This window comes from Bidens hawaiensis, unplaced genomic scaffold, assembly GCF_021521415.1.
Source record: "Bidens hawaiensis isolate Kalapana, Puna unplaced genomic scaffold, B.hawaiensis_p1.1 tig00011951_1, whole genome shotgun sequence".
In the NCBI taxonomy this organism is placed as follows: Eukaryota; Viridiplantae; Streptophyta; class Magnoliopsida; order Asterales; family Asteraceae; genus Bidens; species Bidens hawaiensis.
The window spans coordinates 496,624-521,538 of NW_027491958.1; the positions used below are offsets into that span (position 1 = coordinate 496,624).

Genomic DNA, 24,915 nt, shown 5'->3' on the forward strand with positions numbered 1-24,915 from the left:
AAAACTGAGCTTCCGAATTACCAACAACACTGAGTCTTTTAGGCGTTTCAAGTTGTTAGCCAAAGAGTAACCTGCAAGCATTTTAGTTAGTTTAAATAAATCTGGGTTCTAAATTTCGAACCTGTTAAGGATCCCGGATGTTAGGATATCATTCAGGGTACTAGTTAGGATCTTAGTAGAGAAATCGACCCACAACAATTGTTCCCAAAAAGGAATCGAATTTCTCTGCCGGATTTTCAACTATCTGAAGATATTCGGTTAGTTTTTCACTTCTAACAGCATAGGAGCCATTGAAGTGGCTAGAAAGCAATAGTGAATCCACAAATACATGAATATTTTTAACTTCTAAATCCTTAGATAACTGAAGGCCGCAATTAAAGCTTCGTACTCAGCTTCATTATCGGTGGCTTGGAAATCACATCTGATTGCCTGGGGTATTATGTCCCCCCCTGTGGCAATTTCAGGATGATTCATAAACCTGTCCCCCCTGACATTTGAGTCCCCATCAGTAAACAATATCCATTTACCCTTATCCTGGTCTAGTTGTTGAACTTCCCAGTCAACTTCCTGCTAGATATCACTACTGAAATTAGCTACAAAGTCAGCTAAAGCTTGGGATTTAATTGCTGTTCTAGGCTCATAGACAAGATCATAAGCACTAAATTTAACAGACCACCTAGCCATCCTACGAGATATTTCAGGTTTTCTCAAAACATTTATAGGATATTTAGTTTTAACAAAAATAGTATGTGTCTTAAAATAGTGTCTTAACTTGGTAGAGGCCATAGCTAAAACTAAAACTAATTTTTCTAAATAAGAACACCTGGTTTTAGCATCTAGTAGACTTTTACTTACACAGTATATAAGTTGTTGTTGTTGCCCTTTGTGATCTTTGACTAGTATAGCACTAACAGTGTCTCGGGATACCACCAAATAGAGGAATAACGGCTCACCATCTTTAGGCTTCATGAGTAAAGGTGCTGATGAAAGGCATTATTTAAGTTTTCAAGGGCCTTGTCATGCTTCTGTCCCCATTCAAACTTCTTGTTCTTTTAAAGGATCTTATAGAACTCTTTGCACCTTTTTGAAGATCTTGTGAAAAACCTATTCATGGCTACGATCCTGCCGGTTAATCTCTGAACATCCTTTACATTGGCAGGTGCTTTCAGGTTCATGATGGCTTTCATCTGCTGTGGACTTGCTTCTATCCGTCTCTTAGTAACCATGTATGCTAAAAACTTTCTTGCCCCCCACTCCAAAATGACACTTGGACGGGTTCAGCTTCATGTTTTATTTGTCAAGGATATCAAAGGCTTCTTCAAGATCCCGGAGGTGATCCCCAGATTTCTTTGATTTCACCATTATATCGTCGATTAGACCTCCATGGTGTCCCCCAATTTTTCTTTGAACATTATGTTGACCAATCTTTGATAAGTTGCACCTGCATTTTTCAAACCAAAAGGCATGGCAGTGTAACAATGTATACCTTTTGGAGTCATGAATGCTGTGTCTTCTTAGTCCGAGGGTTCCATTTGGAATTGTTGGAATCCCGAAGAGGCGTCCATGAAGGTCAGCATCTCATGCCCAGCAGTCGCATCCACCATGGAGTCTATATAAAGCAATGGGAAAGGATCTTTGGGGCAAGCCTTCTTGAGGTTTGTGTAGTCGACACAGACTCTCCACTTGCCATTCTTCTTCTGTACTACCACCACGTTAGCCAACCATCTCGGGAACTTGAATTCCCTGATCATTTCAACTTTCAATAGCCTATCAACCTCTTCTTTTACAATGACATTTCTTTCTAACTTCCTTCTCATTTGTTGGATTGGTCTGAAACTTTTGCCAAACCTAATTTATGAGTAATAATATTTTTGGATATATATGTCATGTCCTCATGTTTCCATGCAAAGTTAGAGATCTTGCTCCTAAGGAACTTAACCAACTTATCTTTGACTTCTTTAGGGATCCCGGTCCCTCTCAGTGCTTAGATGTCAGAATCCCGATCATCTAACTATACTTCTTTGACCTCTTGCTTAGCTGCTTCCAAGACATCTAATGTTCTGTTCTTTGATTGCTATGCTTGAGTTGATTTAGCCTTTGGTTTCATTAACAAAGCATAGCAGTGTTTAGCTTTTCCTGATCACCTTGAATCTTGATGATTCCCCAAGGCGTCGACATCTTGATGCACTGGTGATAGGTTAAGGGAACCGCTTTATTCTCGTGGATCCAGGGTCTGCCTAAAATAACATTGAAAGAAGTTAATGCATCAATAACACATAATTTATGGATATATTTTACTCCCTCACCATAAACTGGAAGCTTGATCTCTCCCACTGCACTCTTGGCTTCTCCGCTGAATCCCACCAAGACAGAAGACTTTGATATGATCTCGGATTTCGGAATATTCATCCTCTTTAGGGTATCCAACTGGATGATATTCACCGAACTTCCATTGTCCACTAAGATCCTGCGTACAAAATAATTAGAAATATAAAGGGTTATGACCAAACCATCATGGTGAGGATCATGAATATTGTTCCTGTCATCATCATCGAACGTGACTCCGTATTCTCTGGGCAGGTTCATCTTCTTAGTTGGTCCCTCAGGCCTTTCTGCTCTAGCTAATTTGGCATTCCTTCTAGCTGCTGAGTAGGATGTTCCGTATATATCTGATCCTCCGGAGATAACATTCATGATCAGAGCGCCCCTGGTGGAGATGCTGCCCTTTTGGGATCTTTCTCCGAATCCCGGTTTCGATTCTTCTTTCCTAGCAACTCTTTTAAGTGAACTTTGCTGAGTAGATAGTTGATCTCCTTCCTTAGAGCAATATAGTCTTCCGTCATGTGACCGAAATCTTCATGAAAATCGCACAATTTGGACTTGTCCTTCCATGCAACTTTTTTCTTATTCTTTCGTGGCCATTTTGCCTTTTCACCTAGATCCTGCATAACGCACATTAATCCAAGAATATTAACTGAAAAACAATAATCATGTAACATAGGATAAGATTCATCATCATCTATCACGTTGACCCTATCATTCCTGGAATATGGTTTGGGTCAGTATGGTTTAGATAATGGGGATTCGACTTCCTGTTTAGGTGATTGTAGCTGCTGGAGCCATCCAACCTTTGCTGAATCATTCTTTCTTCTTTCAATCTGATGAACCTTAAAGCCCTGTTTCTTGCTTCATCCAGATTCCTGCAGGGATTCATGACGAGATCCTCATAGAAAGGGGTATCTTTCTTGAGATCCATTTTGAAAGCTTTCACAGCCGTTGCAACATATAGGGTTAGGGATCTTAAGAGCTTCCTTGCTGAATTTGCTGATGAAATCCCTAAGACTTCACGCTATGGGCACTATGGAGGGGGAGAAAGGGCGCCGCTGGAGGGGGAACACCACCGGGGGGCGTGATGGAGGCGGGCGCGGAGTGGGATGGAGCCGTTCTGACGACCGACGCCCTTCTAACTTTCTCTCTCTCTCTCCTCTCTCTCACATACACACGTACATATATATATATATATAGGGAGAGGATCAAGAGAAAACTCATCTTTAGAGAGAAAACTAAAAAACTCCTAAAGAATTATTTTTAATTAAAAATAAAAAATATTTTCAAAATTCTGTTTTAGCCATTATTCTTATATTTTCTTATATTTCACTCGAAAAATATAAAAAAAAACAAAAAAAAACCCGATGTAATGCACATACGTATTACTGTGCGATACCGTTGTATTACACATATGTATTACTATGTATTTTCGAGTTTATTAGTGTTTTATTGCATATATTCAATATTTGTGTATTGTATATGTGTAGTAGTGTTGTATTATATGGAAAAAATAATAATAAAATAAAAGTCGATGTGGTGCACATGTGCGTTAATGTTGTATTACACATACGTACTAATGTGTATTCGATGTGTGTATCAGTCTTATATTGTATATATACAATAGTGTGTATCAAATATGTGCAATAGTGTTGTATTCTATGCAATACAAACACTTTTGCATTATGCAATGCACACTATTACACATGCGCACTATACCGACGAGGTTATCGACAATTTTTTTTTAAACCAATAACAACATATAAGAATAATGGAAAAAAAAGAAACTTCAAAATTTTTTTTTTTAAAGTTAAAAATAGTTTTTTAGAAGTTTTTAAGTTTTCTCTTTACGATGAGTTTTCACTAGAACCCACCCCTATATATATACCCCCAAGGGGCATTAAACCATAGCGGGACGGACTTCGATGCCCCGTTTTTTACTAGGAAATGACGTGGCGTTGACATGGCACTGTTGAGAGGCTTCGAAGCCCCCCACCATAGCGGATAGCCAAAGTGATTCATCACTGCCCTACTTTACTCTATACAAGTCACTAGTTAACCTTTCAAAACTTCTACTACAAGAAACAGGTTATTAAACAGATTAACTAAATGTGCAAAAGATTTAATAGAGAAAGGAGGGACACTCAGGAGCCATTTCAACGCAGCTCCGGTGATGGTTGATCCAAAGCCTTTGCATAAACAGGCATCCTTGAGATTTTTAGGTATGGGGTCGATCTTCATTCTTTTCCAATATTGGGCGACATGATCTTCAGGATCAGTGGTTCCATCGTACAGCTTCATGCTTGGAGTCTGGAATCGTTTCGGGAATATCAGCATCACATATGGGGGTGCGAATCTTGAGATCCTGTGACTGCTTTGAGCTACCTCTGGAATCGACTGGACTGTCCCAGATCCTGCGACAGCTTTGAGCTACCTCTCAATTCCTTCTATACCATTCGGATAATACCAGAATCCTACGCAGCATCATGGTTAGTCACAGGTGTAATAACATTATTAACATTACCAGTATCAGGAATCCTAGTTGGGGATCCAGGAATAACACCGAATTCCCAAGTGGGAGTTGCCCTCATGGTCTGGACAGGATCACTCATTTTGTTTGCTGATTGCATGGGAAGGAAGTCATCATAACGATTTCCCTAGGATCCCGACACATCAAAGTTCAGGTTCCTAGGCAGAAATGAAGTGAAGGATTCCTTCGCCGGCTTCTTCCCTTGTTCCTGGAAATCCCGGAGCTCCTCATAACAGAGTTGTTGGTTTGCTTATGAGTCTTCATGTGTCCCTTTATCTGCATTAAAACATTAAAAATATCATCATTAGACATAAGGATGGGCCTCATGTTGGGAGACAGATATTTAGATTGACATATCGGTAGAAGACCTTGTTGTATGGGGAAGCGTGTTGCTTGATCCTCCGGCTCCTAAGACGTTAAGACCAGTGTTGGTAGTCTTCCTCTAGACGGCAGGAGGAGGAGGAAGTGGTTGAGCAACCCTGAAAACTGTGGTTGGCACAAAGGAAGATGCAGCTTTTGATTGAGAAATCATTTTTTGGTATAGATTTTAAAGGTAATGGTTTAGGACGAATGTGAATACGGATATAGTATGAAAAACACCACTTGCCCCACGGTGGGCGCCAAACTGTTTTGGTAAAAATTACCGAAGCAATAATTGAACAAATCCCTTAAGTGAGGTAGTGCGTTTTTCAATAATCAGGTAAGTAAATTCGATAAAGGTAAAGTGGACACAGCGATGTAGCAAGGAAAAACCTAGGATCTCGGTGAGGATCTTCAAGAAAAAAACCTCGGGAGGGGAAAATTATTTTCTGCCTCAAATTATTAATAAGTAAAATTTGAAGTACAACTCGAGAACTGAATGAGAACGATCGCTAAGTACAGAGGTGTAAGCAGTGAGTGTAGTGATTGTGTCTAAGTGTTCTCATCAAGAAAAATGAAATAACAAACCAAGCTATAAATTCGAAAACCCTAACAATGTGACCGTTGTATGACTTATTCTTCAACTCCACGTGGAGTTCAACTGAGCTTCCGAATTACAAACAAGACTGAGTCTTCTAGCCATTTTAAGTTGTTAGCCAAAGAGTAACCTGCAAGCATTTTAGTTAGTTTAAATAAAACTGGGTTTAGGATTCTGAATCTGTTAAGGATCGGGGACGTCAGGATATAATTCAGGATACTAGTCAGGATCTTAGTAGAGAAATCGACTCACAACATGCACCATTACATGTTTCACGCTACATAATTTTATTAGGAAATAGGGTTTGAGAGATGAGTTGTTTACACAATACGATCAACCTAATGTGTCGTTTGAAAATACTCATGTGCATGTTGACGCTAATGAAGAAAAGGTTAAAGCACATGGCATTGCATAAGATGAAATTGCTGAGCAATTAATGCAAAGTATGAAACAAATGATTTAAAAATGATGTTTTTGGGGTTTTATGAATATTATTTTAGTGTTTTTGAATATTATTTAAATTTCGAGGTTGAAGACCTCTTCTTATTTAAATTTAGTTTATTTAAATTTCAGTTTATTTTAGCAGTCTGCAGATGTTAAAAAACAAGTAGTATTCAACTTGCAGACTATAGAGGTTTCGTAGCAGGTCTCTTCTACTACAAATGTCTACAGATGTGGTCCATACACTGCAGACATTTTACCCCTGAAAAAACAAACAACACCTTAGAAGCACATGGTCCAGGTTTGTATCAAGAAGAGAACGCACAAACCTTTTTTAATTTTGAAAAGCAGTAATCTTCACCAGTTAGAAAGAAGTAAGCCATATTTTGAACATTTATAGGAAACTCATTCCAACTAGTTGTTTTGTAGGACATGCAAGAGACTAGGGTATGAAATAAGAATTCCATTGGAGGATGGAATAGTTTTTTTAAAGAGTAGCCCTTATTGTTGAGACTAGGTATTGCGTTTAAAATTTTCAATGAATTTTTTTTAGTGTATGTGAAGAATTTTTGTTGTATAATCATCATCATCATTTAACTTAAGATATTGAGAAAGAAGTGATGAAGATATAACAACCTCAGTCTTACCTACCATTGTCTTGATAAACAAGGGTGTCTTTTCATCAACGTCGTATTGGATAAAAGCATTCTTCCAAAAGTTAGAGAGTTTGAGGATAAATATCAGGATCAATCGTTAATATATTGTGAAATTTGCCATCAATGGTTGTCCTAATGATTTTATCATACCATGTGTTTTGGTAAAAAAATCGGTTTAAGGATCAAGTAACCAAATCCGTTTGTGAGGTTTGATGCTTGTATGAATGAAATGAACAAAATAATGATTCTAAAAGATTAACAACGGGATTTATACGAGCAAAAGCCCTTGGCAGCTAGTATACCTCTGGCACAAAAACCTCGGGTAGTGAAAACTATCACTACCAATTTATATTATGCTAAGAAATGATTACAGAGGTTGGAATTACGGCTGAGTATGAGTATAACGTGTTCTTGCTGATAGTTCTAAGTATGCTAAAGTGTTGTGTGTGATCAGCCATAATTCGTTGTTTATATATACAAAAGATTACAACGGATACTAACTAATTTCCTATAAACTCGGCCACGTTCGTTTACCACTTCTTCATGACCTTTCGTGAAGGAAGAACAGCTGAGGCGACTTGGTAAAATATATCTTCCGTGAAAATAGGATGGCTGGTAAACATGTTTCAATACCTGCAAAAATAGATTAAAACATATTAGAAGTCAACTATTGAGAATTCTTGAACCATACAGGTTCCTTAGTCCTGGCAGCATATATCAACGAACGCCAAGGATAATTGGTCTTCAAGGATCAAGGATCTTGGTCCCAACAATTGCCCCCAAACATGATAGGTGTGAGTGGAAAAAAGCTGTGATAGCAATATCACCGGTAACGGATATGAAATTTGAATCGAATATAAAACAGATAGATCAACGACTCATTTTCGGATACAGATACACCACCGAAATAAACCGTTGGGCTGCAATAACCAACCAGAGATACAGATACACCACTCCGGATAAGAAATCGTGTCTAAGAACACCACTCGAAATTAGGGATGGCAATGAAACCCGATGGGAAAACCCGAAACGCGGCATAAATGGGACGGGTAATACCCGACCCGTTAGGGTTTGGGACGGGTATGAGAATAGTTTTGAAATTTTTCGCGGGTTTGGGACGGGTTTGGAATTTCTAATATACCCGATTACCCGATAACATAGACCCATTTACCCGATTATATACCTGATGTACCCGATATAGCTTATTAGATTATACATATACTATATTCACATATATTATTTGTCGAAACTTGTTTATGTCAATTATTTGAGATATTTTACCTTTATGGTAACCATCTTTGAAATCGATTAGTTATATTTTGTCAAAACCCTTGTAGAAACCCGACAGGTTTTGAGCCGGGTATACCCAACGAGTATTTTGTCAAAACCCGATAGGAAACCCGAAACCCGATGGGAAAACCCGAAACCTGACGGGTAATTACCCGATTAAAACCCGACGGGTTTGGGACAAGTTTGGGATGAACTTTTATAATCGGGTATGGGTTTGGGAATACATAAACCCGACCCATTGGCATCCCTACTCGAAATGCCAAAATCGAGCTAGCATAAACTAATCAACCCAACTCTCAAACATAAGAGATAAATTTATCAAACTCATTTTTTTAAACATAAAACTCATTCCCTAATGTTGCATACGGATATATATATATATATATATATATATATATATATATATATATATATATATAAAAGAAAAGGCAAACAAACTAACCCACTAAGCACTATCTATCCCATGATCTCCACTATCCAATTTCTAGAAAATAAATACTTGCATGAAAAACACAAACAAAGATAATAAAATAAATAACGTAAACATGAAAAAGAAATGCCAATATATAAAATGTGGTTCTATTTGTTGTGGATGGTCAGATGGGTCGGATCATTGTGGATCTACAGGTTCGGGTACAGTTAAGTACGTGACACAATCAACCCACTTGATGAACCGGACCTGATGTATAACATCCTCTCCGTCTTCGAAAAAGTTTGTCCTCAAACTTAGAACATTAACTTCAGGTGGTGGTTCAGGAGTTAGTTCTGGTGGGTGTCCGATAATGCATAGAGACTTGAAGGCGTATGGTAGTGTATGGCTTCCCAGATGCCATTTAAAGGATGTGAAGGGTGTCTTGTTGTGTATAGATGCTCCCATTAGACCCAAGCACAAGGTGATATTTGATGTGTATGGTTGTTGCCTCGTGACCAATTTAATTACCTGGTTATATGGAACCAATGAGGTCTTCTCTTGTTGACCCAAGTTTAGAACATCTTTTCCATCAAAAGTTAAACTTGGAAGAAAACCTTCCTTTCCACGAACAAGTATTACATGCGGATTCGAGGGAGTAGTTTCTGTGCTTTCGTTAAGCCTAATCGGGAATAACTCTTTGGCAGCCTTTGACCGATGTAATTATGATCCAACAAGGGTGCGAAATGCGGTCTCATGTTGAAGGTTTTTCTCTTGGATGGTAGTCCCACTAAGAACTTGTTTCACAAACAAGCAGTTTTCATCATCAGGCTCAGTCCCGTCTTCATCGTATCGAGGTCCTTCACCGGGTTTGTTCACAAAACAATGGCTTTTAGAATGTCCAAAGTTGGTAAAAATATTGAGCTTTTGGTTTACAATCACAGTAGGTTCGATAGGAGAACATTTGTCACTTAGATGTTCAACCTTGGTTTGTGAGTGAAAGTGAACCAGTAGGGATAAATCTATGAGTTGATTTTTGATGTACTTTAGTTCCCGTTTAATGTTTAGCCTTTCCTCTCTTCGGACTGCATAAGTTAACCTCCAAATCTGATTTTGAACCGACTTCAGTTTTTTCCTTTGCATATCAAGGACGAATTCTTGAAATTTGTCTTGTAGGTCTTGCAGACGTTGCTCAGTGGTTCCATTTCCATGATTCATCACTGAAACTTTTTTGTTTTCTTTTTTTGGAAAGGGATAAATTGAATGTAAAAAGACTTCAAGTAAAAAAAAAGATCGTTTCGGCTCTAATACCAAACGATAGCAATATCACCGGTAACGGATATGAAATTTGAATCGAATATAAAACGGATAGATCAATGACTCGTTTTCGGATACAGATAGACCACCGAAATAAACCGTTGGGCTGCGATAACCAACCAGAGATACAGATACACCACTCCGGATAAGAAATCGTGTCTAAGAACACCACTCGAAATGCCAAGATCGAGCTAGAGTAGACTAATCAACCTAACTCTCACACCTAAGAGATAAATTTATCAAACTCATTTTTTAAAACATAAAACTCCTCCCCTAATATTGCATATGGATACATAAATAAAAGAAAAGGCAAACAAACTAACCCACTAAGCACTATATATCCCATGATCTCCACTATTTATATTCTAGAAAATAAATACTTGCATGAAAAACACAAACAAAGATAATAAAATAAATAATGTAAACATGAAAAAGAAATGCCAATATATAAAATGTTGTTCCATTTGTTGTGGATGGTCAGATGGGTCGGATCATCTTGGATCTTTAGGTTCGTGTACAGTTAAGTACGTGACACAATCGACCCATTTGATGAAGCGGACCTGATGTATAACAAGCTGTCATGTTTATCCTGAGAATTTTGAATCATAGCCATTGGCGACAATATGACGTGACCGTTGCCTGCCATCGCATCATTATCCCTATTAAATAGGCTCAACACCCTTATAACTCCCCTTTCATCAGATCAAAAGAGATATTCCGGCGATCATAATCAGGTATCCTTCTTTCTCTCTTGATAATTTCCTTCATTTTCTCAAATCTTTTCTCATAATCTTCAACAATGCCTAAAAGAAACTCGAAAGCCTCCTTTAGCTCGAGTCCAAGGGAGGTTGTTCCTGAACTCCAAACCCAGAACCTTTTTAAAGATCCGTCCTCTGAGATCTACAAGTTCACTAACGAGGAAATCTAGAGCATGTCTCATTGCTTTCCTGACGGAACCGTGTTCAGGTCCTATGATCCCCAAATCAAAAGTGACCATATCTCCAGCGAATGGGTTTGCTTTCCGGCACTTCCGTTTTTACTCAGCTTTTCTTACCCGTTCCCTGACCTAACAAAGACCTTGTTCTCATTCACCGGCATGAGCTATATTTAGGCTATGCCAATGATGTGGAGAACCCTACACACCATTGAAAGATTGATCGAAGAACAAAACCTCGATTTCACTCTTTCAGCTCTGTCTTACTTGTACAGCCTCGTAACCCATGGTTCCAGTAGATTCGTCTTCAAGAGCAAAGCTTTTCAGTCCCTTCCAATCAATAAAACCACTCATAACGATAAGAGTTGGAAGAATCAGTTTTTCTTCATTTTGAGGGACTCCATCACGAATGGGAATTCCCTACCGACTCGCTGGATCCTCAAGGGTAGGATAGCGGATCCAGAGAATATGTGATCCTCTTGTTTACTGATTTACTGATTATAAACTTGTTATGTTTTTTTATGCAGTCTCCAATTTCTCAAGTCTTGTTGCTGACTTAGACGGGATCAAGAGAGCAAAGGTATTCCTTGCCTTGGACCCCTTCGACAGGACTTTCAAGACCTTGGGTGAAGAGTCATCAGCCGAATCAAGTGAAAGAATTGCAAGCTCCTCCGAAACCATGTCAAGTAAGTTAGTCTTTCGTACTTAAATAAAACATATTAAACAAATACGAAGGTAATAGATTAAGAAAAACTTATCTTTTTCTTCTGTGTAGGTGCTCAGAAATCAGGAAACAAGCCCTCTACGAACCTCTTGGGTTAGTTCCAATTGGAAGATGCTGATAGCTTAATCTCCTTCTCTTCCACCGAGAAGAAACCTGTGAAGAGCTCCAGCCTCGCTCCACCAAAGACTGTGATGACACGCTCCAAGGCCAATGGGAAAAGGAAGAGGGATCCTGAAGTGGAGGTCCATGGTGCCCAACAGGTGTTTAATCAGCTCTTCGAGGTAAGGATCCTTGATCCATAGGTGCAGATGATTTGGTCATATTTTTAACCGGTTGTCTCTTTGCAAGCTGTAGCTGGTTTCAAAGCCCTTTATGATAAAAGCATGGCTAACGCGGAGAAGGAGCTGGCCAAGTATCGCATCGGAATATCTTTGAAGGACAAGCTGATTACGAAGCTTCAGTCAGAGAAGGATGCTATGGAAGATTGATTGGCCCTTACAGATATCCGAGCCCAGGAGTAGGTGGTGGAGGTCACGGAACAGGCCAAGGTTTGGGCCAGCAAGGCGGTACTTACAGCTAGGATCAAGATTTCTGAGGAGGCTGAAGACGCCAGCTCTGACCGGTCCAACTGGAATGTGGCCATGTGGAAGAAGACATTTGCGGGTTTCGGTGAAGAGGGTGAGGATGCTGGAGCTGAGAAGAGGAGCGAGGATGCTGGGATAAGCGGGGCCAATGATGATGTTGTGGAGATCAAGGATGCTAGTGACGGTGATGGAGGCGTGGTGAAGGAGTAGGCGAGGGTAATGGGCGATGATGGATATCAGTGACAAGGCCGGAGCCCATTTTTTTTATAACGTTTTGAATGACATTTTTTGATGGTTTTTTTGGACAATAGTAGTTGTAATTTTCAGGATCTAGGATCCTTAAGACAATTATGAAAGTTGGTTAGGGTGGAGGGATCCTCTGTTTTGGGGATGAAGCCTTAGCCACTTTTCTCTCTTTATTTTCTGTATGAACATATGGTAACCTTGACGTGGTTTGATCTGGGTGGATGGTCCACATTTTGCTGGTGAAACCCGGACCAACTTTTATTTTGCTAGTAATAACATAAATCTTTTGGTTTTTGTCTTATCATCTGTGTTGCTAGAATAGAGGATTCTTGATCCTTAGTGTTTTTGTCTTGACTTGTTTACCTGTTAGAATAGATAACCAAAAGAAAACATAAAATTTAGAAAAGTTGGATTTAAGTCCAACCATCTTGGGGACAAGCCCAACAAAACGTGGGGACAAACCCAATAAAATATGGGACAAGCCCAATAAAACTTGGGGACAAGCCCAAACAAAACTTGGGGACAAGCCCAATAAACACGGGTGACGAGCCGACCCTTGGCGTTGGCCCAGTTAAACGCGGTGACGACCCTAACCCGGCGTTTACCTTAACTTGGGCTTATGGTACGTCTACCATTTAATTCGTAGGATCCAAGATATGATTTTTAGCCATGAAATTGTCAGCCACATATAGTACACTGGTCCCGTAGCCTCCAATCATACTTGGATAATCATGCGCTCCAGGCAAGGGTGTCAAAACCCTAAATTCACATGATAAGGTGAAAACCTTATAAACCTGGGGACAAACCCAATTAAACTTAGGAGAGAGTTGGCCAACCCGTTTTTTCCACTTAAGGGCCCTATTGCTCGGCATTTCTGCAAACTTGACATACTTGACAAAACAACGGCTTAACATAATTAATATAAATATAAACATAAAGTAAAGCTTTTCCAAGTAACAAGTTGAAGAAACTGATTAGGATCCAGGATCCTTATTAACAAAAATATTTTTTTGAGATGAATTGCATTCCAAGCTCTTGGGAGCATGTCACCTTCCATATTCAATAAACGATATGCCCCTTTTCCAGCCTCAAATTTAATCAAGTAGGGACCTTACCATTTGGGTGCTAACTTTCCATCAACAGGATCAGTTGTATTTTGGAGAGCCTTTCGTAGAACTAAATCTCTAAATTCAAATCTTCTGATTCTGATATTCTTGTTGTACGCACCAGCTATCTTTTGTTGGTAAGCAACCATTCTGAACCTTGCTTTGTCTCTAAGTTCTTCAACAGTATCTAAGTCTTAGGCAAGATTCTCATCATTCGTCTGAGGATCACGGATGCTTGTTCTGGCGGTTGGATATATCATTTCAGTAGCGATTACTGCTTCAGCTACAAAAACCAACGAGAATGGTGTTTGTCTTGTGGCGTTCTTTGGATTTGTTCTATCTGCCCAAAACACATAGTGTAGCTCTTTAGCCCATTTGCCTTTCTTTGCTCCAAGTTTCTTCTTTAAGTTGTTGATGATGATTTTGTTGCCTGATTTTGCCTGACCATTTGCTTGTGGATGAACTGGTGTTGAAGTGATCATCTTATTTCCCTAGTTGTCACAAAAGTTGGTAGTTCTTTTCCCAATAAATTGGGAACCATTATCACAAATAATTTCAGAAGAAATACTGAATCCAGTAATAATATTTCATTTAATAAAGGATATAACTTCTTTCTCCCTAACTTGAGGAAATGCTTCAGCTTCTATCAATTTGGAGAAAAAGTTAGTCATTTCTAGCATAAAGACCTTTCCTCCTAGAGCTGTGGGGAGTTTACCTACTATATCCATACCCTATTTCATAAAAGGCCATGAGGAGACAATAGGGTATAAAGGTTCTGCTGGCTGGTGTAGGATGTTGCCATGTCTTTGAAAAGCATCGCATTTCCTTGAGTATTCCATAGCATCCTTTTTCATGGTAGGCCAGAAGTATCCAGTTCTTAGGATCCTGGAGAATAGGGCTCTGCCCCCTGTATGGATGCCACAATCTCTTTCATGGAAATCCTTTAACACTTCCTGGATCTTGGGTTCTTCGATGCATCTTAAGTATGGACCTACAAGGGATTTCTTGTACAACATACTATGTATAATAGTAAATTGAGATACCTTGGCTTTGAAAGCTTTTGGGTTTTCTCATTTAAGGATTTCTCTATCTTGGATGTACCTCGTTATTGGAAGGATCTAGGATGAATGGTCATGAGGGTGATCCTCAGGATCTATAAATAGATTCCCATCTACTTCCATTGCTTTGTCTTCCTTAATTGCAGGAGATAAGACATGAATGATAGGAATTTTTATATTCTCAGTGAGCTTCAAGACTGAAGCTAGACTTGCTAAGGCATCAGCCCCAACATTTTCTTCTCTCAGTACCTGTGTAATGTTAAAATAATCGAAGGATCCTGCAAGATCCTTTACTATATCTATATATTTAATTAATTTCTCACCTCTGACTGCGTATGAGCTGTTAAAATGATTAGCGATCAATAATGAATCCACAAAGATTTGAAGATACCTGATTCTCATACCTTTAGCTAGTTGTATACTTGCAATGAGTGCTTCATACTTTGCTTCATTGTTAGTGGCCTGGAATTCACAAGCTATCTAGTGGGGTAGTATGTCCCCCTGTGGCGATTTTAGTAGTATTCCCAATCCTGTTCCTTTAACATTTGAGGTTCTATCAGTGAAGAGTGTCTAAGGATCCTTGGTTTCTTCAAGCTGTTGAACTTCAAGATTGGCTTGTTGCTCTATGTCACTACTGAAATCATCCACAAAGTCTGCTAGGGCCTGTGACTTGATTGCGTTTCTAGGCTCATATTGAATATCATAAGCATTCAGTTTTACAGCCCACTTAGCCATTCTACCTGACAACTCTGGTTTTATAAGGACATTCTTTATAGGATAATTAGTTTTCACAATAATAGTATGAGTTTCAAAATAATGTCTTAACTTAGTGGAAGCCATAATTAAAGCAAGAACAAGTTTTTCTAGGTGAGAATACCTGGATTCTGCATCAAGGAAACTTTTAGTGACATAATAACTTGGGTGTTGGTACCTTCATGATCCCTTACTAAGATTGCATTTAAAGTAGTGAGAGAAACAGCCATATAAAGGATCAATGGTTCTCCATCCGCTGGTTTCATTAGAGCGGGGGCCGAGGATAAGTAGTTCTTCAGAGCAATGAGGGCAGCTTCATGTTTCTCTATCCACTCAAATTTTTTGTTTTTCCTCAAAATGTCATAGAAATCTTTGCATTTCTCTAAGGACTTCGAGATGAACCTGCTTAAGGTTGCTACCCCTCCTGTTAATCTTTGAACCTCTTTGACGTTCGTTGGGGACTTGAGGTTTATGATAGCTTGGATTTGTTCCATTCTCGCTTCTATTCCCCTTTTGGTCACCAAGTATCCAAGGAATTTTCTGGCTTTAACGTCAAGTACACCTTTAGAAGGATTCAGCTTCATGTTGTATTCGTCAAGGATATCAAATGATGCTTCTAAATCCTTGAGGTGGTCTTCGGCTTTCTTCGATTTAACCACCATGTCATCTATATAGACTTCTATGGTATCACCTAACCGATCCTTGAACATCATATTGACCAGTCTTTGATACGTGGCACCTGCATTTCTAAGACCAAACGACATAGCAATATAACAATATATGCCTGTAGGGGTTATAAATGATGAATCCTCTTGATCAGATGGTTCCATCTGGATTTGTTGAAATCCTGATGAAGCATCCATAAAAGTCAGCATTTCATGCCCTGCGGTAGCATCCACCATAGAGTCAATGTGGGAAGAGGGAAAGGATCCTTGGGACATGCCTTATTCAAATTAGTAAAATCGACACATACCCTCCACTTTCCATTTTTTTTTTGAACAACAACCACATTGGCTAACCATTTTGGATACTCTACCTCCCTAATCATACATGCTTTCAACAGTTTCTGTACCTCTTCCTGGATGATTGCATTTCTTTCTGGTGCAAACTTCCTTCTTTTTTGATGAACAGGCCTGAAAGAAGGATCAATTCCAAGTTTAAGAGTTATAATGTTCTTAGAAATACCTGTCATATCCTCTTGTTTCCATGTAAAAGTTGATTTTCTTCGTTGTAAGAAGGATATGAGATCCTTCTTGATGGATCCTCGAATATATACTCCAATTAGGACTTTATCATCAAGATCCTTTGGGTTTAAGACTACTTCTTTAGAGTCTTGTTCCCTAGTCTCCATGATGTTCCTCCTTGCTTTCTATAATTGCTATGCTTCCCTTAGCTTCTTCGTCGCTTTCATTGAAGAAGCAGAGCAATCCTTAGCGTCTTTTTGGTCACTCTCAATCTTTGCTATTTCCTATGGGGTAGGAAACTTCACACATTGATGGTAGGTAGAGGGAACTGCCTTCATTTCATGTATCCAAAGCGTGCTAAGAATGACATTACAACAAGACAAAGTATCGAAAACACAAAATTTTTTAACAGAATTTACTCCTTCTATGTAGATGGGAAGTTTGATGTCCCCTAGTGTGTTCTTCGTTTCTCCACTGAATCCTACAAGGACTGAGGATCTTGGAACGATTTCGGATTCTGGAATATTCATCTTTCTGTGTACTTCTAGCTGGATGATGTTGACTGAACTCCCGCCGTCAATGAGAATCCTGTGAACATAATGGTCAGAAATAAACAAAGTAATAACTAGACCGTCGTGATGAGGATCTCGAACAATGACTCGAACATCCTCATCGAAAGATATGACTTTTTGCTTGATTGTTGTAGAAGTCCTGATTGGCCTTTCACCATTCTCCAATTTACACTCTTTAGCGTGTTTTTTCGCAGCAGAATAAGAAGTCCCACATATGTCAGAGCCTTCGAAGATTATGTTGATAACTTGGGCATTTGGAGGAGGTGAAGCAGCCTCTTCCGGGACCGGTTCAGGATCCTGGGTCCTAGACTTCTTTCTTCCAAACAGCTCCTTGAGGTAGACTTTGCTGAGGAGGTAGCTGATTTCCTTTCTCAAGGCGATACAATCTTCTGTCATATGGCTGAAGTCTTCTTGGAAACCATACCATTTTGATTTATCTTTGGGGGAGGTGCCTTCTCTTTCTTCCTTGGCCATCTCGCTTTATCACCCAAGTTCCTAACAGCAAGCATTACTCCTCCCGTATCCATAGAAAAGCAATAATCGGATATTCTTGGACAATATTCATCGTCCTCTTCTTCCTCCACAGCATTAATCTTTTGGCCATTTGGTTTGGAATATGGTTTGGAATTGTTATTCCTGAAGTGGGATCCTTGTCTCTTGTCTTGAGATTCACTTTTTCTTGGAGTGTTCAGTTGATCTTGTATTCTCTGATCTTCCTCTAATATGATGAACTTTGAGCTCTATTTCGAACTTCATCTAAGTTCCTACAAGGGGTCATAACAGGATCTTGATAAAATGGAGAGTCCTTTTGTAATCTCATTTTGAATGCCTCAATAGCTATCGGGACATCTAGGTTTGGAATCTCCAAGGCCTCTCTTCCAAACCTAGTAAGGAACTGTCTAAGGGGTTCCCCACGAGGTTGTACAATCCTATATAAATCACTAGTTAACTTTTCAAAGGATCTATTTCATGAAAACTCACTATTAAACAGATTGATCAAATAAGAAAAAGAAGTAATCGAATAAGGAGGAAGACTTAGCAACCATTTGAGGGCAAATCCTGTGAGTGTTGATCCAAAGCCTTTGCATAAGCAAGCTTCTTTCAGCTTTTCTGGAACAAGATTAATCTCCATACTCTCTCGGTATAAGGCTACGTGTTCCTCAGGATCAGTGGACCCATCATACAATTTCATGCTAGAGGAGGTGAAGCGCTTTGGTATTTCAGCATCACAAATTGGAGGAGCGAATATGGATATGTTATGACTCCCTGCTGGTAACTCCGGGATGGGTTTGATGACTCCCGGTACACCGGATATCACATCCTTGAGTTTTTGTAACTCACGGGCTATAGTTTGATTGATCCCTGCATCCTGCATACCACCGCGATTAGTGCCAAAAGATAAGTTATTGTAAGCATTACCTCTTGTGTGATCAAAAGATCCCACTCCATAGCTATGTCCAGGATATATTGTTTCAGCGTCGAGAGTTGGTCCAGCAGGAGCATTGGTCTACATGGGTAAGAAGTCCCCTTCGTGGACCTTAGTTGGGCTTGATCGTGGCTCCTTGAAAGGTTCTTTCCCATAAGGGTTGTAGGATCCTGGGTGCTGATGAACGATGGATTATGTCTGGAAGCTTAAGGATCCAAGTTGAAAGATAGAGGATCCTTGAAGCTGGTGGGCAGAGGATCCTTGTGAATGCTAGCTGGAGGATCTTAAGTATTGACTAGAGGATCCTTATTGAAGGATGGATGATCCTTGTGAATATTGCGCTGCGTATCCTTTTTGGAAGAGATCTGAGGATCCCTGTTGGGGATAAGAGGATCCTGGGCACCTCTGACCTAGAAATCTGGAGTGCTGAAGTCGAGTATCTTTGGGATGATGGGACTTGTGTTTTCAGTAGTCTTCCTAGTTCTCTTGATCTCCTTAATCTCGTGGAGGATCCTCTGGTTGGTCTTGTTTTGCTGCTCCATATAGTTTTTCAGCTGCGCACATAAAACAGAAACATCATTGTTAGTAGTTACCGCATGGGAGACAGTGGTGGATTTTGATCCAGAGAAAACAGCAGACTCCTTCTTCTGAGCAACAGTTATAGGTTTTTGTGGATTCGTAGAGGAAGGTAGTGGTGGCAAAGACATTTGAGCCGAAACACTTGAAACAACGGTTGTAGAAACAACTCTTCTTTGAGAGGCTATTGAGTGATAAATTTGAGTATAGGAATTTAATAGAGGTAGAAACTTTTGGGATTAAAGAACCAATGGCCCAACAGTGGGCGCTAAATTGTTTTGGTCAAAAATCGGTTTAAGGATCAAGTAACCAAATCCGCTTGTGAGGTTTGATGCTTGTATGAATGAAATGAACAAAATAATGATTCTAAAAGATGAACATCGGGATTTATATGAGGAAAAGCCCTTGGCAACTAGTATACCTCTGGCATAAAAACCTCGAGTAGTGAAAACTATCACTACCAATTTATATTATGCTAAAAATGATTACAAAGGTTGGAATTACGGCTAAGTATGAGTAGAAAGTGTTCTTGCTGATAATTCTAAGTATGCTAAAGTGTTGTGTGTGATCAGCCATAATTTGTTGTTTATATATCCAAAAGATTACAACGGATACTAACTAATTTCCTATAAACTCGGCCACGTTCGTTTACCACTTCTTCATTACCGTTCGTGAAAGAAGAACAACTGAGGTGACTTGGTAAAATATATCTTCCGTGAAAATAGGATGGCTGGTAAACATGTTTCAGTACCTGCAAAAATAGATTAAAACATATTTGAAGTCAACTGTTGAGGATCCTTGAACCATACAGGATCCTTAGTCCTAGAAGCAGATATCAACGAACGCCAAGGATAATTGATCTTCATGGATCAAGGATCTTGGTCCCAACACTATGGGTGGTGTTGGTTTGCTGTGAGGTAAGGTAACCAGTTGTGGGGTTTCTTGAATTGAAGGTTTCTAGGGTTTTAAGCCATACTTTCAGAGTATTAAAAGATGATGGTGGAAAGCAAGTTGTATGAGTGAATTGTGAGATAACGAGATGTAATATAGGTAAAAGGTTTCTTTAGGGTTAAGAAAGATGATTATGAAAGACAATCTTTGATTGATGAAGGTTTAGGCAGTTTTAGCAGGTGGGTGATCAATAGTTACCGTTAAAACCACTATTCTATTGAAACAATGGCTAGTAATTCCAAACAACTATTGGAAACATGAAACAACTGTTGCTTGTCGTTGATCAGTAGTTTGAAAAACACATGTTTTAAACAGTTTAGAAAAATAGTATTTTTGAAAACATTGATCATTAATTTTAAGACAAATTGATCAATACTTTTGAAAACAACAGTTTTCTATGGAATTATACATCAAAATATAAGGATGAGCGTATCGGTACTGGTACCATACTGATATCGGTACTGAATTCGGTACCGAATTAGTACCAAGTTTTTAGTTTTCGGTATCGTTACGGTACCGGTATTTCCCGAATTTTGCATGAAATATTGGTACCGAACCGATACCGGTACCAGTACCAAATATTTCATATTATCGGAATCGGTACCGATACCATCCCAAGCTCATCCCTAATAAAAGATGTATAAACAGTCTTTTTGGAGAGAAATTGAATACATTTTATTATCAAAAGTTAGTTGTAAATACTTGTTTTTGATTTTGAAAAATGATTAATAAAAGATTTAACATTCCTAGTCTGGAAATCGGTCTTCGGAATTTGCTAAATCAAGTGCTTTTGTGAACACATCAGCTAACTAATTTTCGGATGAAACATGTTCAATTGAAATCAAACATTTTTCATAGCTCTTATGAAGTGATGTATGATCTCTATGTGTTTGGTCTTTGAATGCTAAACTGGATTTTTGGTGATGTTCAAAGAAGCTTCACTGTCCAATTTCAATGGTGTTTCAAAGTTGGTATCCCATAATCTTAGTTGGTTTTGTAGCCAAAGTAGTTGACCTGTGTAGCTTGCTTGAGCAATGTACTCAGCTTCAGCAATTGATTTTGAAACAGTAGTTTGCTTCTTGCTCTGCCAAGACACCAATGCATCTCCAAAGAACTGACATCTTCCACATCCTGATTTTCTTGTAATTTGGCAACCTACAAAATCACTATCTATAAAACCAACAAGATGGGCCTTAATGCTGGATGCATACTAGATACCTAACATTAGTGCACCTTTGAGATATCTAAATATCCTTTTAGCAGCACTTGAGTGAGATTCCCTTTGTGAAGCTTGATATCTTACACACACGTGTTGCATGCATTAAATCAGGCCTAGATGCAATTAGATACATTAAAGATCCAATCATGCATCTATACAAGGTATGATCAACATACTCACCAGTTTCATCAGGTGATAATGGATCAATTTTACTCATGGGTGTGGAACTTGCTTTGTAGTCCATCATTTTAAATTTCAAGTTATCATCTTTTCATACTCTGCAAGTATGGCTCAGAACCTTAGAAACCTTCAATTAAAGAAACCCCATGATATATTGCTAAATACACATAATTTCCCTTGTATAGTTTGTATAAATTTTAATCCGTTTTCGTTCGTTTCTGTTTAGAATTTGTATATTACTAAGGGGGTGCTTGGGATTCCTTATTTTTACCTCTTTATGACTTATCCATAATTCATAAGTCATAACCTTGCAACTTATAGAACTTTGCCACTCACACATTAAGCAACTCCAAACACCTTTTTAACTTCTCAATAAGTTATAAGTTATAAGGAGGCAAAAATAAGGAATATCAAACACCCCCTAAATTAATTTTGTTTTATTTATACTATATATAATGCATAAGTGAAGGACCTCTTATTGCATAAATTATAATCACTAATGCAAACAAATTTGAAAATGTAGGGGTAATATAGATGTTCGGCTAAATTGTAATTTAGTTTGAAAATCACTTACAATAATAGTCCTTAAACTTAAGAGTAAGTTTTGTTAACTTATTAAATAGTTACATATTTACCCTCTTATTCTAAACTAACTACCCTCATGAAGTTTTACTGATCGTAACTTTTTTACATGTTAATATTTTTTTAAAAAGAATTAAACTGTAAAAATAAGCATTTTATTATCTTTAATTTAAGTATGATATTGTTTTTTTTTTAATTTTAAAATATAACATGTTACGTGATTACGAGTTAAGACCGCAACGGGTCTAGTCGGGTGGGCATGGGTCATGTGTCAGGTCGAGTTACATGTTCGCCGGCAATTGTTATACGTCTGACATCGCATTACACGCATATTACAGTCAGGCTACGTGCATAATATTGTGAGGTTACCACTTACGCTTTCAATGTCTTGTTTGTGCGTGTACTCCGCCGCATCACACGGGGCATACATCTAGCAGGTTTTGGTACTCGAAGAGGCGTTAAAAAAAACTTTTTTGTTTTGATTTGTTTTTTTTTTCTTTTGTGCAGCCACAGCTAATGATTGCTTTTTTGGGTGAAAAACAAAAGTCAAAGATAATATTCATTTGGGGCAATTCAAAGCATTACGAGTCCAAATTATACACACAGTTGTGTGTTGTTTCTAGAGAGAAGTGAGAAGTATGGCGTTGAAAGTATATGTTGATCGGATGTCTCAACCTTCTCGTGCAGTTCTCATCTTCTGCAAGTAACTGACCATCTTCATTTCTATTTACATTTACAACTATTCAATCCGTTTGTTAAATTTCTGCAAATTAAGTTAGGGTTTCATTCACTTGTTTCAACAATTTCTGTAATATTACTTCAATTTTGGTACTTTGATGTTGGTTTAGGTGAATTTACTTAGCCTGATATTTGTTTAATTACTGTTTCTTATTGATGTGATTTGAAGGGTAAATGGGATAGATTTTGAGGAAATCCTAGTAGATGTCTTGAAAAACAAGCAATTCTCCCCCGAATATAAAGGTTTTGCCCCCCCCCCCCCCCCCCCCATTTTTATTTTTGTATCGAATCCTGCTCATTTAGATTAGGGGCTTGCGTTGTGCGGTTTTGGGCTAAAACCGAACCGAAAACCAAAGTTTTGCTTTTCCAAAATTGTTTGGTTTCGGTTTTTTTCGTTTTTCGGGTTCAATTTTGTTTGTCTGGTTTTGCTAATTGGGCTGGTAATTTTTGTGGCAAAGAAATTTGACCCATGATATTTTGAAATCGAGCCTAATATTTTTCAGAAAAATAAATAATTAGTATAATATTGTACATTTTGAACTAGAATGTTTGAGCTAATAAAAATACTTACATTTAAAGTATTTAATCTCATCCAAATCGACAAAACATAACTGATTAACGTTAAAAATAAAACAAACATTCAAGGTTATAAAACATAAACGATTCAAAATCGGGTTTTTCGATGTGGTTCGGTTTTTAACAAAATACAAAACCGAACCGTCGGTTTCTAATTTGGTTTGGTTTTTCCGGTTTCGAGTCGGTTTTTGGGTTTCGTGCACACCCCTAGTTTAGATGACATATTTTGCTTTGCATTAACACATAAGTATGTTCACTAATCTTGTTTTATGCAGAAATTAATCCCATGTGCCAAGTCCCCGCAATCGTTGATGGACGATTTAAGCTGTTTGAGAGGTTATATCTTTTATCTCTTTCTTTATGGCTTCATTTTATTTTTCTTTACATCAAGTAAACATATCGTTTTAATTTGCAGTCACGCAATTCTTATCTACTTATCGTGTGCATTTCCTGGAGTGGCTAGTCACTGGTGAGTCAGTTGTCATTTTTCATGTCAGCATACAAATTCTTAACTAACAAAAATAGCATTTTCATATTCATAGGTACCCTAGTGATCTGTTCAAAAGATCCAAGATTCACTCAGTTTTAGACTGGCATCATTCCAATTTGCGTCGCGGTACAGGTAGCAACTATATTACAAATTTCGCATTTTATTTACGAAATTTTAGTATTTTTCAAATAATTTAATTGTGCGTTTTGCTTTCAGTCGGGCTTGTTTTCAACACCATCCTTGCACCACTAAACGGACTCCCTTCAAACCCTCAAGCAGCCAAGGAAGGCGAGAAGTTACTCATGAAATCTTTATCCAAATTAGAAGATTTTTGGCTAAACGATGGACGGTTTCTGGTTGGAAGCTTACAGCCATCAATAGCTGATATCAGCTTAGTATGTGAAATCATGCAACTTGAGGTAACATTTCGTATATATCAAAATGTTTTGATCAAGTTCTCTTGTTTCTGCTTCTATTTGGTTACTTATTGAAACGCAAAATTTCACGTGCTTCAGTTTCTGAGTGAGGAGGATCATGATCGGATATTAAGCCCGTATAAGAAAGTTGTTAAGTGGATGGAAGATACAAAGAAGGCGACTGCACCTTATTTTGATGAAGTTCACAGGGTTCTATTTAAAGCCCAGAAAAGAATTCGAGAGCGGATGGCAACAGCATCTGTTAAAAATGAAGTGAAGTCGAAGTTGTGAGGTCGCATGCCAAGTTCCGAAAGGTATCTTGATCATCTAAATGTCTTTACTCAAAGGCTAAACTTAGTTAAATGCTTGTGTGATTTAGCAATTAATGTTGCTGTATGTTCTGTGTTAAGTTTTCACTTAGAAAATACCATATCAATAATATGTGTAATCATCAGTTTGACCTTAATAAATGACTTTTGTTTATACCAGGCAAAACAGGCGGGTCGGCTCGGCTGGGTACGAGACCTAGATTTTGGGATAGATTCTTTCTGTTTTATTTTATTCCAAACTTTCTTCAAAAACATTATTATTATTTTTTTAAAAAAGAGAGAAAGAGACCACCAAACTTGTCTGTTGGAAGTCTGACATAAGGTGACGGTGATGAATCGATTGAG

General features: G+C 38.3%; 1 protein-coding gene across 1 annotated transcript; it reads left to right on the top strand.

The window, feature by feature from the left end:
• Window positions 1-22,647: 22,647 nt before the first annotated feature.
• On the top strand, window positions 22,648-24,634 carry LOC143539602 (glutathione S-transferase T1-like). Its single transcript, XM_077032873.1, has 7 exons — window positions 22,648-22,724; window positions 22,929-23,002; window positions 23,611-23,671; window positions 23,751-23,804; window positions 23,878-23,957; window positions 24,042-24,244; window positions 24,341-24,634. The coding sequence occupies exons 1-7, from the start codon at window positions 22,660-22,662 to the stop codon at window positions 24,530-24,532; spliced, it is 729 nt and encodes a 242-aa protein (XP_076888988.1). The 5' UTR covers window positions 22,648-22,659; the 3' UTR covers window positions 24,533-24,634.
• The last annotated feature ends 281 nt before the right edge of the window (window positions 24,635-24,915 follow it).

Excerpts from the sequence above, each read along its gene's own strand:
- LOC143539602 (XM_077032873.1), top strand. The coding sequence starts at position 22,660 with ATGGCGTTGAAAGTATATGTTGATCGGATGTCTCAACCTTCTCGTGCA. Across the intron at positions 22,725-22,928 it reads GCAGTTCTCATCTTCTGCAA|GGTAAATGGGATAGATTTTG; the intron begins GTAACTGACCAT and ends TGTGATTTGAAG. Across the intron at positions 23,958-24,041 it reads CAATTTGCGTCGCGGTACAG|TCGGGCTTGTTTTCAACACC; the intron begins GTAGCAACTATA and ends TTTTGCTTTCAG.